The 18,895-nt window shown below is 53.0% G+C and overlaps 1 protein-coding gene across 1 annotated transcript in view; it reads right to left on the reverse strand.

Moving 5' to 3' along the window:
- Positions 1 to 18,895, reverse strand: part of LOC145339829 (insulin receptor-related protein-like) — a 40,957-nt gene that overhangs the window by 40 nt on the left and 22,022 nt on the right. The window contains 13 exon segments of the mRNA XM_080184362.1: positions 1 to 252; positions 254 to 380; positions 1,039 to 1,055; positions 1,057 to 1,174; positions 2,992 to 3,121; positions 5,780 to 5,939; positions 7,387 to 7,497; positions 7,800 to 8,029; positions 10,074 to 10,141; positions 11,715 to 11,823; positions 15,227 to 15,389; positions 16,764 to 16,900; positions 18,381 to 18,679. The exon segment at positions 1 to 252 is cut by the window's left edge and continues 40 nt beyond it. Coding sequence (XP_080040488.1) covers positions 49 to 252; positions 254 to 380; positions 1,039 to 1,055; positions 1,057 to 1,174; positions 2,992 to 3,121; positions 5,780 to 5,939; positions 7,387 to 7,497; positions 7,800 to 8,029; positions 10,074 to 10,141; positions 11,715 to 11,823; positions 15,227 to 15,389; positions 16,764 to 16,900; positions 18,381 to 18,679 — 1,873 coding nt within the window. The 3' untranslated portion in view covers positions 1 to 48.

The following is an 18,895-nucleotide window of genomic DNA, read 5'->3' on the forward strand; positions in this document are numbered from 1 at the left end:
AAAAGTTGGGCGCGGTGGGGTGGAATCCGAACCGGATGAGACCCTTTCCTATAGGCTGTCCTCGGCTGCTGACAGTAGCAATGTCCCAGTGCCAGGCACCCCCCCGTTGAGGTGACAGTATCCCCGCAACTCCTCCTGCCCTCGCTGGGAGTAGGGTTTGGGAGCACTGCGGGGTGTCCAGTGGCCGGAGCCTGGAGAGGAGGCGCTATCCGGACGTCCCGGCGACGCTCCCGCCTCCCGCAGCTGCGCCTCCCTGGCTGTGGAAGAAGGAAACGTCCCTGAAACTGGGGTCCAAGGCGTCCGCCAACTGCTCGAGGATCTGCATGAAGCTCGGACGGGACTTGGGGTTGGACTGCCAACACGCCTGCATCAGATCGTGGCTGAAAAATCAGAAAGATCCATCATCAAACACTCCCAGGACAGGTACAGCACAGGGTTAGATACAGAGTAAAGCTCCCTCTACACTGTCCCCCCATCAAACACTCCCAGGACAGGTACAGCACGGGGTTAGATACAGAGTAAAGCTCCCTCTACACTGTCCCCCCCATCAAACACTCCCAGGACAGGTACAGCACAGGGTTAGATACAGAGTAAAGCTCCCTCTACACTGTCCCCCCATCAAACACTCCCAGGACAGGGACAGCACGGGGTTAGATACAGAGTAAAGCCCCCTCTACACTGTCCCCCCCATCAAACACTCCCAGGACAGGTACAGCACAGGGTTAGATACAGAGTAAAGCTCCCTCTACACTGTCCCCCCATCAAACACTCCCAGGACAGGTACAGCACGGGGTTAGATACAGAGTAAAGCTCCCTCTACACTGTCCCCCCATCAAACACTCCCAGGACAGGTACAGCACGGGGTTAGATACAGAGTAAAGCTCCCTCTACACTGTCCCCCCCCATCAAACACTCCCAGGACAGGTACAGCACGGGGTTAGATACAGAGTAAAGCTCCCTCTACACTGTCCCCCATCAAACACTCCCAGGACAGGTACAGCACGGGGTTAGATACAGAGTAAAGGAACGGGTTCTTACAGTTTGTCGGGACAGTTTGTCCGGTTTTTCCAGGGTCCCGTTGTTCATTACAAAGCGGAGAACCTGTTCGTTGGACATACCCTGGTATGGCTGTTCCGCCAGGGTGGCGATCTCCCACAGCACCACGCCAAAGGACCTGGGAAGCAGCCAATCAGAGTTAGAGAGACAGCAACACACTCTGTTCCCCAAACCCCAGCCCCTCCCCCTCTCCCTCTCCCTCCCTCCCTCCCTCCCCCTAACTCTCTTCCCCCCACTTTCTCTCCCTCCCCCCAAACCTCCCACCTCTCTCCTCCGTTCGCCTCTACCCCTTCCTCACCCTTACACCACTCCTCCACCCTCCTCCCTAGACCCCAAACTCTCCCCGCTCTACCCCTTCCTCACCCCCTCACCACTCCCCCCCGCCACTGCCCCCAAACTCTCCCCGCCTCCGCTCTCCCCCTCCCCCAACTCTCTCTTCCTTCTGCTCTAACCCTTCCTCACCCCCACGCCACTCCCCCTCCCCCCCGCCACTGTCCCCCAACTCTCCCTGCCTCCGCTCTCTCCCTCCCCCAACTCTCCCTTTCTTCCGCTCTCCCCCTCCCTCCCCCCAACTCTCCCCCCACTCCACTCCGCCTCCCTCTCCCCCCACTCCCACTCCGCCTCCCTCTCCCCCCACTCCACTCCGCCTCCCTCTCCCCCCACTCCACTCCGCCTCCCTCTCCCCCCACTCCACTCCGCCTCCCTCTCCCCCCACTCCACTCCGCCTCCCTCTCCCCCCACTCCACTCCGCCTCCCTCTCCCCCCACTCCACGCCGCCTCCCTCTCCCCCCACTCCACGCCGCCTCCCTCTCCCCCCACTCCACGCCGCCTCCCTCTCCCCCCACTCCACTCCGCCTCCCTCTCCCCCCACTCCACTCCCGCCTCCCTCTCCCCCCACTCCACTCCGCCTCCCTCTCCCCCCACTCCACTCCGCCTCCCTCTCCCCCCACTCCACTCCGCCTCCCTCTCCCCCCACTCCACTCCGCCTCCCTCTCCCCCCACTCCACGCCGCCTCCCTCTCCCCCCACTCCACGCCGCCTCCTTCTCCCCCCCACTCCACTCCGCCTCCCTCTCCCCCCACTCCACTCCGCCTCCCTCTCCCCCCACTCCACTCCGCCTCCCTCTCCCCCCACTCCACTCCGCCTCCCTCTCCCCCCACTCCAGTCCCTCCACAGTATTCAGCTCCGAGTGCTATCTCTCCCTACACTGCGGACATGGTAACTCGAACAGTATCAACATCAGTCTGAGTTCTAGCGAGAGAAAAGGGGTAAGTCTTTCTACATCCTCACAACCCCATTAAAAACGATTCTAGTACAGACTCGGTCCATTGGGATTGTGTACAATGGGAGTGAACGGGAAGGGGGTTTGGGTCCATTGGGATTGTGTACAATGGGAGTGAACGGGAAAGGGTTTGGGTCCATTGGGATTGTGTACAATGGGAGTGAATGGGAAAGGATTTGGGATTGGGATTGAGTACAATGGGAGTGAACGGGAAGGGGTTTGGCATTGGGATTGTGTACAATGGGAGTGAACAGGAAGGGGATTGGGATTGTGTACAATGGGAGTGAATGGGAAGGGGTTTGGATCCATTGGTATTGAGTACAATGGGAGTGAACGGGAAGGGTTTGGATCCATTGGGATTGAGTACAATGGGAGTGAACGGGAAGGGGTTTGGGTCCATTGGGATTGAGTACAATGGGAGTGAACGGGAAGGGTTTGGATCCATTGGGATTGAGTACAATGGGAGTGAACGGGAAGGGGTTTGGGATTGGGATTGTGTACAATGGGAGTGAACGGGAAGGGTTTGGGATTGGGATTGTGTACAATGGGAGTGAACGGGAAGGGGTTTGGGATTGGGATTGTGTACAATGGGAGTGAATGGGAAGGGGTTTGGAATTGGGATTGTGTACAGTGGGAGTGAATGGGAAGTCTTACCAGACATCAGTGTGTGAGCTGAAGATCCCATCCTTGAGGGATTCGGGAGACATCCAGCGTACTGGGAGAAGCCCTTTCCCTCCTTTCCGATAGTAATCCGTCTCGTATATATCTCGGGTCATTCCGAAATCTGGAAGGGGTTTCAGATAGTGAGGGAGGTGTTATATCCTCCACCAACCCTACACCCCCTCCCTATCTCTGTATCCTCCTCCAGCCCCCCACACCCCCTCCCTATCTCTGTATCCTCCTCCAGCCCCCTACACCCCCTCCCATCTCTGTAACCTCCTCCAGCCCCCTACACCCCCTCCCTATCTCTGTAACCTCCTCCAGCCCCTACAACCCTCCGAGATCTCTGCGTTCCTCCAATTCCGGCCTCTCGAGCATCCCCCGATTCCCATTGCTCCGCCATTGGGGGGCCGTGCCTTCAACTGCCTGGGGGGCCCTAAGCTCTGAATTCCCTCCCTAACATCTCCACCTCTCTGCCCCTGACCCCCCTCTCCCTCTCCGCCCCTGACCCCCTCTCCCTCTCTGCCCCCGATCCCCTCTCTCTCTGCCTCTGCCCTTTCTCTCTCCTTCTCTGCCCCACCCCCCCTCTCTCTGTCTGCCCCTGCCCCCCTCTCTCTGTCTGCCCAGGCAAGTCATGGGGATTACAGATAGTGCGACATGAACCTAAGATCCCTGTTGCACTGTTGAACAGCACTGTGGCCATGCTAAATTGTCCCTTAGTGTCCAAAGATGTGCAGGTTAGGGTGGATTGGCCATGCTAAATTGTCCCTTAGTGTCCAAAGATGTGTAGGTTAGGGTGGATTGGCCATGCTAAATTGTCCCTTAGTGTCCAAAGATGTGTAGGTTAGGGTGGATTGGCCGTGCTAAATTGTCCCTTAGTGTCCAAAGATGTGTAGGTTAGGGTGGATTGGCCATGCTAAATTGTCCCTTAGTATCCAAAGATGTGTAGGTTAGGGTGGATTGGCCATGCTAAATTGCCCCTTAGTGTCCAAAGATGTGTAGGTTAGGGTGGATTGGCCATGCTAAATTGCCCCTTAGTGTCCAAAGATGTGTAGGTTAGGGTGGATTGGCCATGCTAAATTGCCCCTTAGTGTCCAAAGATGTGCAGGTTAGGGTGGATTGGCCATGCTAAATTGCCCCTTAGTGTCCAAAGATGTGCGGGTTAGGGTGGATTGGCCATGCTAAATTGTCCCTTAGTGTCCAAAGATGTGCAGGTTAGGGTGGATTGGCCATGCTAAATTGTCCCTTAGTGTCCAAAGATGTGCAGGTTAGGGTGGATTGGCCATGCTAAATTGCCCCTTAGTGTCCAAAGATGTGCGGGTTAGGGTGGATTGGCCATGCTAAATTGCCCCTTAGTGTCCAAAGATGTGCGGGTTAGGTGGATTGGCCATGCGACACACGACAGCGCAGAGTCGCTGAGCAGAGACTGATAGCCAAGTTCCGCACACATGAGGACGGTCTCAACCGGGATCTTGGGTTCATGTCGCACTATCTGTAACCCCCACGACTTGCCTGGTTTGCAAAATCTCACTAACTGTCCTATCTGGAGACAATAGACATCTTTTTAACCTGTGATTAATGCTCTCTCCACTCACATTGTCGGCATCTTTAAGACTTGAATAGCTGTAAAGACTCGCATTCTAATCAGTAATCTGTAAACTGTGCTATTATATGCTCTGTCTGAGGCCAGAACTCTCCATTCACCTGACGAAGGGGCAAACCCCGAAAGCTTGTGGGTTTACTATCAAATAAATCGGTTGGACTTTAACCTGGTGTTGTCAGACTTCCTACTATGATACAGCCAGTTACTTATCCAATCGGCCAAATTTCCTTCTATCCCACACCTCATTACTTTCTTCATGAGCCAACCATGGGGAACCTTATCAAACGCCTTACTAAAATAATATTAGTGTCACAAGTAGGCTTACACTAACACTGCAGTGAAGTTACCGTGAAAATCCCCTAGTCACCAGCTTCAGGAGCTTGTTCAGATATTTCAGAAAATTAAACGCCTCGATCAGGTCGCTTAAGGTTAACGTGCTGGTTCAGTCGGCAGTTAGGAAGGCAAATGCAATGTTATCATTCATGTGGAGAGGGTTAGAATACAAGAGCAGGGATGGACTTCTGAGGCTGTATAAGGCTCTGGTCAGACCCTGTTTGGAGAATTGTGAGCAGTTTTGGGCCCCGTATCTAAGGAAGGATGTGCCGGGCCTTGGAAAGGGTCCAGAGGAGGTTCACAAGAATGATCCCTGGAACGAAGAGCTTGTCGTATGAGGAACGGGTTGAGGACTCTGGGTCTGTACTCGTTGGAGTTTAGAAGGATGAGTGGAAGATCTTATTGAAACTTACAGGATACTGCGAGGCCCTGGATAGAGTGGAGGTGGAGAGGATGTTTCCACTAGTAGGAAAAACTAGAACCAGAGGGGGCACAACCTCAGGCTAAAGGGACGATCCTTTAAAACAGAGATGGGGAGGAATTTCTTCAGCCAGAGAGTGGGGAATCTGTGGAACTCTTTGCCGCAGAGGCCGGGTCACCGAGTGTCTTTAAGACAGAGATAGATAGGTTCCTGATTAATAAGGGGATCAGGGGTTATGGGGAAAAGGCAGGAGAATGGGGGGATGAGAAAAATATCAGCCATAATTGAATGGGGGAGCAGATGGGCCGAGTGGCCTCGTTCTGCTCCTGTGTTTTATGGTCCCTCAGCCTTCAGTACTCTGGTGAGATGCAGATTGGCCTTTTGAGGCCTTTCCCATCGTTGTAACCCCAGTGAGTCAGGCCTACCTCCGATTTTGACTGTCAAATCCTCGGACACCATGCAGTTCCGCGCAGCTAGGTCACGATGCACAAATTTCTTTGCATTGAGATAGGCCATTCCATCAGCAATCTCCCCCGCCATCTGCATCATGTCCTTCAGGGTGGGAGGGGGGAGATCTTGGTTATTCTGAGGGGGAAAGGGAGAGAGTGAGTGAGAACTGTAACAGCAATGCGAGCCTCACACTGTTCACACGGTGCCTGTAAACCACTCAACCTGGAAATATATTGGCCGTTCCTTCACTGTGGCTGGGGTCAAAATCCCGGAACTCCCTCCCTAACAGCACTGTGGGTGTACCTACCCCACACACGGGGACTGACTGATGTCCAATAACAATCCCGGAACTCCCTCCCTAACAGCACTGTGGGTGTACCTACCCCACACACGGGGACTGACTGATGTCCAATAACAATCCCGGAACTCCCTCCCTAACAGCACTGTGGGTGTACCTACCCCACACACGGGGACTGACTGATGTCCAATAACAATCCTGGAACTCCCTCCCTAACAGCGCTGTGGGTGTATCTACCCCACACACGGGGACTGACTGATGTCCAATAACAATCCCGGAACTCCCTCCCTAACAGCACTGTGGGTGTACCTACCCCACACACGGGGACTGACTGATGTCCAATAACAATCCTGGAACTCCCTCCCTAACAGCACTGTGGGTGTATCTACCCCACACACGGGGACTGACTGATGTCCAATAACAATCCCGGAACTCCCTCCCTAACAGCACTGTGGGTGTACCTACCCCACACACGGGGACTGACTGATGTCCAATAACAATCCCGGAACTCCCTCCCTAACAGCACTGTGGGTGTACCTACCCCACACACAGGGACTGCGGCAGGTTCAAGATGGCGGCTCATCCAGGACCTTCCCGAGGGGCAATTGGGGAGGGACAATGAGTGCTGAGATTGGCCAGCGAGGCCCATCGGGTGACAATCCCAGAATTCCCTCCCTAACAGCACTGTGGCCATGCTAAATTGTCCCTTAGTTTCCAAAGATGTGTAGGTTAGGGTGGATTGGCCATGCTAAATTGTCCCTTAGTGTCCAAAGATGTGTAGGTTAGGGTGGATTGGCCATGCTAAATTGTCCCTTAGTGTCCAAAGATGTGCAGGTTAGGGTGGATTGGCCATGCTAAATTGCTCCTTCGTGTCCAAAGATATGCAGGTTAGGTGGATTGGCCATGCTAAATTACCCCTTAGTGTTCCGATATCTAATACATTTCCCGCATCCAACACCACTTTAAAAAAAAATTCAGATAATCTGGGTTTGTGGGATCTTGCTGTGTAGCAATTGGCTGCTGTATTTTCCTCCAAGTGGCCGTGCTTGGAGAATGTGCCTGATCGGCTGTGACATGTTGAGGGGCATTGGTCTTGCTATGAGAGTTCTTTCTATCTGAGTGGGACTACAGCCTCGTATCATGGTCACAACTTATCCTGTTCTGGTATAACCTCCTGATGCCTTTTCCCCAACTCCCGCCACCACTGACTGACCGTCATCGCCTCTTGGATCAGAGTTATACTGCAGGATGTTTCCAAAGGCCGCGGGAGGGCAATGCCAGTACCTCAGATCCCAGGCGCAGCGAGCGAAGGTAGCTCTTCAGATCTCCGCGCACCATGAGCTCCATGATGACCAGGGTGGGCTGTCCCTTGGAGACCACCCCCAGCAGCCTCACCTGTACGCAAGGAGCAGAGAAATCTGGTCAACAACACTCGAGAAGCTCGACACCACCCAGGACAAAGCAGCCCCGCTCGATCGACACGCTAACCACAAACACTCTCTCCCTCCACCACTGACACAGCCGTGTGTACCATCTACAAGATGCCCCACAGCGACTCACCAAGGCTCCTTCAACAGCACCTTCCAAACCCACCACCTCTACCATCTAGAAGGACAAGGGGGGGGGTGCAGAGGTTTAGAAGGAGTACCCCCCACCCACCCTCCGCCCCGGAAGCGTCACACCGGAGATCCCATTACCACGTGGTAGCAGTCAAAGGCTTTCATCACCGATGCTTCCTTGAGGAACTCAATGCGCTCACGCCTGGTGGCCGACTCGTTCACCGTCTTCAGGGCCACTCGCGTCTGGGCTTCGCCACTCACCACCAGCTTGGCGATGCCCTCGTAGACCATCCCAAAGGATCCCTGGCCCAATTCCTTGATGATGGTGATAGTCTCTCGGGGGACCTCCCACTCGTCAGCAACGTACACTGCGGTGGGGCGGGGTGCAGGAGGAGGGAGGAAAGGGGTTAGAATGTGAGTAATGACATCACAGAGAATCCGCTCACCGTGAACAGGCCATTCGGCCCCTCTGCTCCCACCCTGGTGTTCCCCCCCTCTCCATCATCATCATCTCAATCCCCACCGCCACATCTTTCCATCCACATCCTTGGGAATAGAGGGATACAAAGAAATGGTCTAGTTGGGTGCATGAGTGGTGCAGGTTTGGAGGGCCAAAGGGCCTGTTTCTGTGCTGCATTGTTCTTTCTTCCATTCCATTCCACTCTCACCAACTTTTACAGATGCCCCATAGAAAGCATTCTTTCCCTGGTTTCCCCCTCAGGCCGACACTATAGTTAAGAAAGCCCCACCAACGCCTCTACTTTCTCAGGAGACTAAGGAAATTTGGCACGTCCGCTACGACTCTCACCAACTTTTACAGATGCCCCATAGAAAGCATTCTTCCTGGTTGTATCACAGCTTGGTCTGGGCTCCTGCTCTGCCCAAGACCACAAGGAACTACAAAAGGGTGGTGAATGTAGCCCCCAATCCATCACACAAACCGGCCTCCCATCCATTGACTCCGTCTACACTTCCCGCTGCCTCGGGGAAAAGCAGCCGGCATAATCAAGGACCCCCCCACACACCCCGGACATTCTCTCTTCCACCTTCTTCCATTGGGAAAAAGATACAAAAGTCTGAGGTCCCGTACCGACCGACTCAAGAACAGCTTCTTCCCTGCTGCTGTCAGACTTTTGAATGGACCTACCTCGCATTAAGTTGATCTTTCTCTACACCCTCGCTGTGACTGTAACACTACATTCTGCACCCTCTCCTTTCCTTCTCTATGAACAGTATGCCTTAACTGTATTGTGCGCAAGAAACAATACTTTTCACTGTATCCCAATACACATGACAATAATAAATCAAATCAAAATCCTATTACAGAAAGGATATAATTAAACTAGAAAGAGCGTAGAAAAGATTTACTAGGATGCTCCCGGGACTTGATGGATTGAGTTATAAGGAGAGGCTGGATAGACTGAGACTTTTTTCTCTGGAGTGTAGGAGGCTGAGGGGTGATCTTATAGAGGTCTATAAAATAATGAGGGGCACAGATCAGCTAGATAGTCAGTATCTTTTCCCAAAGGTCGGAGAGTCTAAAACTAGAGGGCGTAGGTTTGAGGGGAGAGGGTCCAGAGGGGCAATGTTTTCACACAGAGGGTGGTGAGTGTCTGGAACAAGCTGCCAGAGGCAGTAATAGAGGTGGGTGCAATTTTGTCTTTTAAAAAGCATTTAGACAGTGACATGGGTAAGATGGGTATAGAGGGATATGGGCAAAACGTGGGCAACTGGGACTAGCTTATTGATTAAAAACTGGGCAGCATGGATAAGTTGGGCTGAAGGGCCTGTTTCCATGTTGTAAACCTCTATAATAGGAGCAGAAAGAGGCCATTTGGCCCATTGAGTCTGCACCAACTCTCTGAGTACCTTACCCAGGCCCTATCCCCCATCCTATCCCTGTAACCCCACACATTTACCAGGGCCTAACCTACACATCTTTGGACACTAAGGAGTAATTTAGCATGGCCAATCCACCCTAACCTACACATCTTTGGACACTAAGGGACAATTTAGCATGGCCAATCCACCCTAACCTGCACATCTTTGGACACTAAGGGGCAATTTAGCATGGCCAATCCACCCTAACCTACGCGTCTTTGGACACTAAGGGACAATTTAGCATGGCCAATCCACCTAATCTACACATCCTTTGGACTGTGGGTGGAAACCAGAGCACCCAGAGGAAACCCATGCAGACACGGGGAGAATGTGCAGACTCCACACAGACAGTGACCCAAGCTGGGAATCCTGGGGGTGGGGGATGGGAGGGAGAGAGGGAGAGGGAGGGTGAGAGGGTGAGAGACAGGGAGGGAGGGAGGGTCAGCTCCTCTGTAACACCCTGGGTATAAGGACAGGGGAGCTGGAATGTCGGTGGTAGCCCGGAACAGAGCCCATGACCCAGTTACTTACTGTCCGCAGCGTTGAAGTACTCCGGGTTTACTGACATATAGAGTGTGCCATTGAGAAAACCATTGATTCTGTTGGGGTGAAAACAAGGCAAGACTTCACATGGCGAAAGAACAACTCACTGCATTTAGATAGCAACTTTGATATGGGCATTGCATCACAGGGCGGTTCACAGGGAGTTAAAGCAGACAGAGATTTCACACAGAGTGTCGGTTCCCCTATTTAAGGAAGGATTTTGTATTCGTTCGAGGGACATGGGTGTCGCTGGCTGGACAAGCACTTATTACCCATCCCTACCTGCCCCTTGGGAAGGTGGTGGGTGAGCTGCCTCCTCGAATCACTGCAGTCCCCGTGTGTGGGGTAGGTACACCCACAGTGCTGTTAGGGAGGGAGTTCCGGGATTGTTATTGGACATCAGTCGGTCCCCCGTGTGCAGGGTAGGTACATCCACAGTGCTGTTAGGGAGGGAGTTCCGGGATTGTTATTGGACATCAGTCAGTCCCCCGTGTGCGGGGTAGGTACACCCACAGTGCTGTTAGGGAGGGAGTTCCGGGATTTTGACCCCAGCCACAGTGAAGGAACGGCCGATATATTTCCCAGTCAGGATGGTGAGTGGCTCGGAGGAGGGGAACTTGCAGGTGGGGGTGTTCCCCATGTGTCTGCTGCCCCCCACCCCTCCCTTGTCCTTCTAGATGGTAGAGGTGGTGGGTTTGGAAGGTGCTGTTGAAGGAGCCTTGGCGAGTCGCTGCGGGGCATCTTGTAGATGGTACACATGGCTGTGTGGGTGGTGGAGGGAGAGAGTGTTTGTGGTTAGCGTGTCGATCGAGCGGGGCTGCTGTGGGGAGTATTCCATCACACTCCTGACTTGTGTCCTTGGAGACGGTGGACAGGCTTTGGGGGGAGTCAGGAGGTGAGTTACTCTCCACAGGATTCCCAGCCTCTGACCTGCTCTGGGAGCCACAGTATTTATATGGCTGGGTCCAGTTCAGTTTCTGGTCAATGGTAACCCCCAGGATGTTGATAGTGGGGGGGGGGGGATTCAGTGATGGTCAATGGTAATCCCCAGGATGTTGATAGTGGGGGGGATTGAGCGATGGTAACACCATTGCATGTCGAGAGTCAGTGGTCTTCAATAATGATGGTCATTGTCTGGCATTTGTGTGGCATGAATATCCTTGGTGGGGAGAGTGGGGGGGGGGGTGGGTAGATGCTGAGAGACTGTTTCCCCTTGTGGGAGAGTCAGACCCAGAGGGCAGAAGCTCAGAGTAAGGGGGTCACCCAGTGAGGACACAGATGAGGAGGAACTTCCTCACTCAGAGGGGAGTGAATGTGTGGACTCCACACAGACAGTGACCCGAGCCGGGAATCGAACCCGGGTCCCTGGCGCTGTGAGGCAGTAGGGCTAACCCACTGTGCAGCCAAGTGGATAAGGCAGGAAAGTGGGATTATGGCATCAGATCAGCCATGATCTCGATGAACGGCGGAGCAGACTCGATGGGCCGAATGGCCTAATTCTCCCCCTGCGTCTCAGAGTCTGAAATCCCCTAGCGACAGAGCCATGCCCTCTGGCATCAAGCATGGGTCGCGAGGGTGCCAGCCAATCGCTGGGCCAACTTTCAGAGCAAGAGGGTGAAGATCACTCACCTTTTCTTATTGTAGATGTAGACAAAGATTCCAAGCAGCAGGATTGCCATCAGAACCATCACTGGCATCATGGTTAGTATCATCAGGAAGTCCTCATATTTCTTCTCAGCTAGCGACAGAGAGGAGAGAGAGAGAGAGAGAGACAGCCTCCCAGTTAGTGTGCATGACCCCATCACCCCCACACAGGGACTGAACCCCCAAATACAAAGCCCACATTCCCCCCAACACAGACCCGCAACACACTCTGATAACACTCACACACACACTGTCCCTCAGTATAACTCTCTCACACACACTGTCCCTCAGTATAACACTCACACACACACTGTCCCTCAGTATAACACTCACACACACCCTGTCCCTCAGTATAACACTCTCTCACACACACACTGTCCCTCAGTATAACACTCTCTCTCACACACACTGTCCCTCAGTATAACACTCTCTCTCACACACACTGTCCCTCAGTATAACACTCTCTCTCACACACACTGTCCCTCAGTATAACACTCACACACACACTGTCCCTCAGTATAACACTCACACACACCCTGTCCCTCAGTATAACACTCTCTCTCACACCCTGTCCCTCAGTATAACACTCTCTCTCACACCCTGTCCCTCAGTATAACACTCTCTCTCACACACTGTCCCTCAGTATAACACTCTCTCACACACACACTGTCCCTCAGTATAACACTCTCTCTCACACACTGTCCCTCAGTATAACACTCTCTCACACACACACTGTCCCTCAGTATAACACTCACACACACACTGTCCCTCAGTATAACACACACACACACTGTCCCTCAGTATAACACTCACACACACACTGTCCCTCAGTATAACACTCTCTCTCACACACTGTCCCTCAGTATAACACACACACACACTGTCCCTCAGTATAACACTCTCTCACACACACACTGTCCCTCAGTATAACACTCTCTCTCACACACACTGTCCCTCAGTATAACACTCACACACACACACTGTCCCTCAGTATAACACTCTCTCTCACACACACACTGTCCCTCAGTATAACACTCTCTCACACACACACTGTCCCTCAGTATAACACTCTCTCACACACACACTGTCCCTCAGTATAACACTCTCTCACACACACACTGTCCCTCAGTATAACACTCTCTCTCTCACACACTGTCCCTCAGTATAACACTCACACACACACTGTCCCTCAGTATAACACTCTCTCTCACACACTGTCCCTCAGTATAACACTCTCTCACACACACACTGTCCCTCAGTATAACACTCTCTCTCACACACACACTGTCCCTCAGTATAACACTCTCTCTCACACACACACTGTCCCTCAGTATAACAATCTCTCACACACACACTGTCCCTCAGTATAACACTCTCTCACACACACACTGTCCCTCAGTATAACACTCTCTCTCACACACACTGTCCCTCAGTATAACACTCTCACACACACTGTCCCTCAGTATAACACTCTCTCTCACACACTGTCCCTCAGTATAACACTCTCTCACACACACACTGTCCCTCAGTATAACACTCTCTCACACACACACTGTCCCTCAGTATAACACTCTCTCACACACACACTGTCCCTCAGTATAACACTCTCTCACACACACACTGTCCCTCAGTATAACACTCTCTCTCTCACACACTGTCCCTCAGTATAACACTCACACACACACACTGTCCCTCAGTATAACACACACACACACACTGTCCCTCAGTATAACACTCTCATACACACTGTCCCTCAGTATAACACTCTCTCACACACACACTGTCCCTCAGTATAACACTCTCACACACACTGTCCCTCAGTATAACACTCTCATACACACTGTCCCTCAGTATAACACTCACACACACACTGTCCCTCAGTATAACACTCTCATACACACTGTCCCTCAGTATAACACTCACACACACACACTGTCCCTCAGTATAACACACACACACACACACTGTCCCTCAGTATAACACTCTCTCTCACACACTGTCCCTCAGTATAACACTCTCTCACACACACTGTCCCTCAGTATAACACTCTCTCTCACACACACTGTCCCTCAGTATAACACTCTCTCTCACACACACTGTCCCTCAGTATAACACTCTCACACACACTGTCCCTCAGTATAACACTCTCTCTCACACACACTGTCCCTCAGTATAACACTCTCACACACACTGTCCCTCAGTATAACACTCTCTCTCACACACACTGTCCCTCAGTATAACACACACTCACACACACTGTCCCTCAGTATAACACTCTCTCACACACACTGTCCCTCAGTATAACACACACTCACACACACTGTCCCTCAGTATAACACTCTCTCTCACACACACTGTCCCTCAGTATAACACACACTCACACACACTGTCCCTCAGTATAACACTCTCTCTCACACACACTGTCCCTCAGTATAACACTCTCACACACACTGTCCCTCAGTATAACACTCTCTCTCACACACACTGTCCCTCAGTATAACACTCTCACACACACTGTCCCTCAGTATAACACTCTCTCTCACACACACTGTCCCTCAGTATAACACTCTCTCTCACACACACTGTCCCTCAGTATAACACTCTCTCACACACACACTGTCCCTCAGTATAACACTCTCTCTTATACACACTGTCCCTCAGTATAACACTCTCTCACACACACTGTCCCTCAGTATAACACCCTCTCACACACACACTGTCCCTCAGTATAACACTCTCTCTCACACACTGTCCCTCAGTATAACTCTCTCACACACACTGTCCCTCAGTATAACACTCTCTCACACACTGTCCCTCAGTATAACACTCTCTCTCACACACACTGTCCCTCAGTATAACACTCTCTCTTATACACACTGTCCCTCAGTATAACACTCTCTCTCACACACTGTCCCTCAGTATAACACTCTCTCTCTTACACACTGTCCCTCAGTATAACACTCTCTCACACACACACTGTCCCTCAGTATAACACTCTCACACACACTGTCCCTCAGTATAACACTCTCTCACACACACACTGTCCCTCAGTATAACACTCTCTCACACACACACTGTCCCTCAGTATAACACTCTCTCTCACACACACTGTCCCTCAGTATAACACTCTCTCACACACACACTGTCCCTCAGTATAACACTCTCTCTCACACACACTGTCCCTCAGTATAACACTCTCTCACACACACACTGTCCCTCAGTATAACACTCTCTCACACACACACTGTCCCTCAGTATAACACTCTCTCACACACACACTGTCCCTCAGTATAACACTCTCTCACACACACTGTCCCTCAGTATAACACTCTCTCTCACACACACTGTCCCTCGGTATAACACTCTCTCACACACACACTGTCCCTCAGTATAACACTCTCTCACACACACACTGTCCCTCAGTATAACACTCTCACACACACACACTGTCCCTCAGTATAAGACTCAGTTGTAAGACTCCCTCTGCTGGTACATACGTGGACTGTCTGGGATGTAGAAGGAGACGGGCTGTGTCCAGGATCCATTCCCGGCTAGCGAGGTGGTGTGGACGGTGGCAGTGTGGTTCCCTGGCTGTAAGCGACTCACCATGGCCCCACCGTATTTCTGGTATATGTGTCTGGGAACACATTCGTGGAATTCCTGCGTGTCCGAGAGGGAGAACGAGGTCAGAATTAACACTCCTTCACCCTGCCAGCCACTCCGTGGACTGGAGTTTCCAGCTACGTCCAGATAGCCCTGCCCGTGATCAACAGCCCTTTCCACGGCCCTCCCCTTGCCCAAGGAGAGTGGGACGGGAAGATTTCGCCCCCCCCACCCCCGTCTTTATCACAGACATCCTACAGTGCACAAGGAGGCCATTCGGCCCATCGATTCTGTACCGACAACAATCCCACCCCAATCTCTCCAACCTACGCATCCTGGGAGACCAATGTACAACTTAGCACGGCCAATCCCCCTAATCCAAACACCTTTGGACACTAAGGGGCAATTTAGCACGGCCAATCCCCCTAACCCGCACAGCTTTCGGACTGTGGGAGGAAACCGGAACACCCGGAGGAAACCCACGCAGACACAGGGAGAATGTGCAGACTCCACACAGACAGTGACCTGAGCCGGGAATCAAACCTGGGTCCCTGGCGCCGTGAGGCAGCAGCGCTAACCGCTGTGCCACCCCTTATCGGGCATTTGTAACCAAACTACAGCAATAAAGAACAGAGAACATTTGGAAATATTTCATCCTGACACACATCAGGTGGATAGGAAACCAAAAAGCTCAGAAAACCTGATTAGTTTTAGGAGGGTCTCAGTACAGGAGACAGAGAGAGAGAGGCGGGGGGAGAGAGAGAGGCGGGGGGGAGAGAGAGAGGCGGGGGGGAGAGAGAGAGGCGGGGGGGAGAGAGAGAGGCGGGGGGGAGAGAGAGAGGCGGGGGGGAGAGAGAGAGGCGGGGGGGAGAGAGAGAGGCGGGGGGGAGAGAGAGAGGCGGGGGGGAGAGAGAGAGGCGGGGGGGAGAGAGAGAGGCGGGGGGGAGAGAGAGAGGCGGGGGGGAGAGAGAGAGGCGGGGGGGAGAGAGAGAGGCGGGGGGGGAGAGAGAGGCGGGGGGAGAGAGAGAGGCGGGGGGAGAGAGAGAGGCGGGGGGAGAGAGAGAGGCGGGGGGAGAGAGAGAGGCGGGGGGAGAGAGAGAGGCGGGGGGGGAGAGAGAGGCGGGGGGGGAGAGAGAGAGGCGGGGGGAGAGAGAGAGGCGGGGGGGAGAGAGAGGTGGGGGGAGAGAGAGGTGGGGGGAGAGAGAGGCGGGGGGGCTGGAGGGGGTTACAGAGATAGGGAGGGGGCTGGAGGGGGTTACAGAGATAGGGAGGGGGTGTAGGGGCTGGAGGGGGTTATAGGGAGGGGGTGTAGGGGGCTGGAGGGGGTTATAGGGAGGGGGTGTAGGGGGCTGGAGGGGGTTATAGGGAGGGGGTGTAGGGGGCTGGAGGGGGTTACAGAGACAGGGAGGGGGGGGAGGGTGAGGGTCTCACCTCGTTTTCCCGACCATACTTGACCTCGTATTTGAGGATGAGTCCATTGGGATTGGCTGGCTCAGGCCATCTGAGGAGGACGGTGTTGTGATTTACCAGTTCCCAGGTGATATTCCCGATGATGTCGTCAGCGTGAGCTGGAAGGGAACGGGAAACAGGATCGCTGGTGAATCGGATCTCCCCCCCCACTCCCTCAGGAAACACTCCCTCGGATCTCCCCCCTCCCAATCAGACACCTCTGGCTCGATTTCAGGATGTTGTAACTCTCATTCCGAGAGGCAAAGCACTCCCAACACCCAATATTCCCGATTCCCACCCCCACTATCCCAGTATTCCCACTCAGACTCGCCCTCCTCCAGCCCCTACAACCCCCCCTCCCAATCTCCCCAACCTCCGACAGCCGATACACGTGAGAATAATAAATCAAATCAAAACCCTATTATAGAAAGGATATTATTAAACTAGAAAGGGTGCAGTGAAGATTTACTAGGATGCTCCCGGGACTTGATGGATTGAGTTATAAGGAGAGGCTGGATAGACTGGGACTTTTTTCTCTGGAGTGTAGGAGGCTGAGGGGTGATCTTATAGAGGTCTATAAAATAATGAGGGGCACAGATAGATAGTCAATATCTTTTCCCAAAGGTAGGGGAGTCTAAAACTAGAGGGCAGAGGTTTAAGGTGAGAGGGGAGAGGGTCCAGAGGGACAATTTTTTCACACAGAGGGTGGTGAGTGTCTGGAACGAGCTGCCAGAGGCAGTAGTAGAGGTGGGGACAACTTTGTCTTTTAAAAAGCGTTTAGACAGTTACATGGGTAAGATGGGTATAGAGGGATAGGGGCCAAATGTGGGCAATTGGGACTAGCTTAATGATTAAAAACTAGGCGGCATGGATAAGTTGGGCCAAAGGTCCTGTTTCGATGTTGTAAACCTCTGTAATTGGGGCAGAATGAGGCCACTCGGCCCATCGGGTCTACTCCCCCATTCAATCATGGCTGATATTTTTCTCACCTCCCATTCTCCTGCCTTTTCCCCATAACCCCTGATCCCCTTATTAATCAGGAACCTATCTATCTCTGTCTTAAAGACACTCAGTGACCCGGCCTCCTCTGCAGCAAAGAGTTCCACAGATTCCCCACTCTCTGGCTGAAGAAATTCCTCCTCATCTCTGTTTTAAAGGATCGTCCCTTTAGCCTGAGGTTGTGCCCCCTCTGCTTCTAGTTTTTCCTACTAGTGGAAACGTCCTCTCCACGTCCATTCTATCCAGGGCCTCGCAGTATCCTGTAAGTTTCAATAAGATCCCCCCCTCATCCTTCTAAACTCCAACGAGTACAGACCCAGAGTCCTCAACCCGTTCCTCATCCGACAAGCTCTTCATTCCAGGGATCATTCTTGTGAACCTCCTCTGGACCCTTTCCAAGGCCCGGCACATCCTTCCTTAGATACGGGGCCCAAAACTGCTCACAATTCTCCAAATGGGGTCTGACCCAGAGCCTTACTGGTGACGCTACATCCAATCCAAAGTTGCCACCGGTTACGTTCTACCAGGAGTGGATCTGGGGGATGGACAGGGAGAGGGGGGGGTTGAGGGAGGGGGGGGGGGGAGGAGGGGGTGACTCACCCTCTGGCATGGTGCGGGCAAAGGCGAAAGTGGCGGCACTGCAGCCCACCTTCTGCGCGGCGTGGTTGCAGACGTGGATGTTGACGCGGTACTCCGTGAAGTGCCGGAGGTTAGAGATGACGATGCTCTCTCCGTTCAGCACCTTGTCCTCAAAGTAAGGGTAGTCCACGTGCTGCTTCCCCTCGGCGTCCGACCGGTTCCCCCCCGTCACGTTGAGGCCCAGCTCCGACAGCGAGCCGTTTGCCAGCGGCGCCAGCTCGTCGCCCACGCCGTCCGCCCCCCTGCGTTGCCATGGCGACCTGTAGGGAGGGGGGTGGGGGGGTCGATATGAGGGCATGAGCCGGGTTATGAATGCAGTTCGACCCCAGTTAACATAACATTTAAATAGACTCTGTAGACTGTCTGCCGTGTAAATAGACTCTGTAGACTGTCTGCCGTGTAAATAGACTCTGTAGACTGTCTGCCGTGTAAATAGACTCTGTAGACTGTCTGCCGTGTAAATAGACTCTGTAGAC

The sequence above is a fragment of the Carcharhinus amblyrhynchos genome, unplaced genomic scaffold (genome assembly GCF_965287045.1).
Source record: "Carcharhinus amblyrhynchos unplaced genomic scaffold, sCarAmb.v2.hapA scaffold_691, whole genome shotgun sequence".
NCBI lineage: Eukaryota > Metazoa > Chordata > Chondrichthyes > Carcharhiniformes > Carcharhinidae > Carcharhinus > Carcharhinus amblyrhynchos.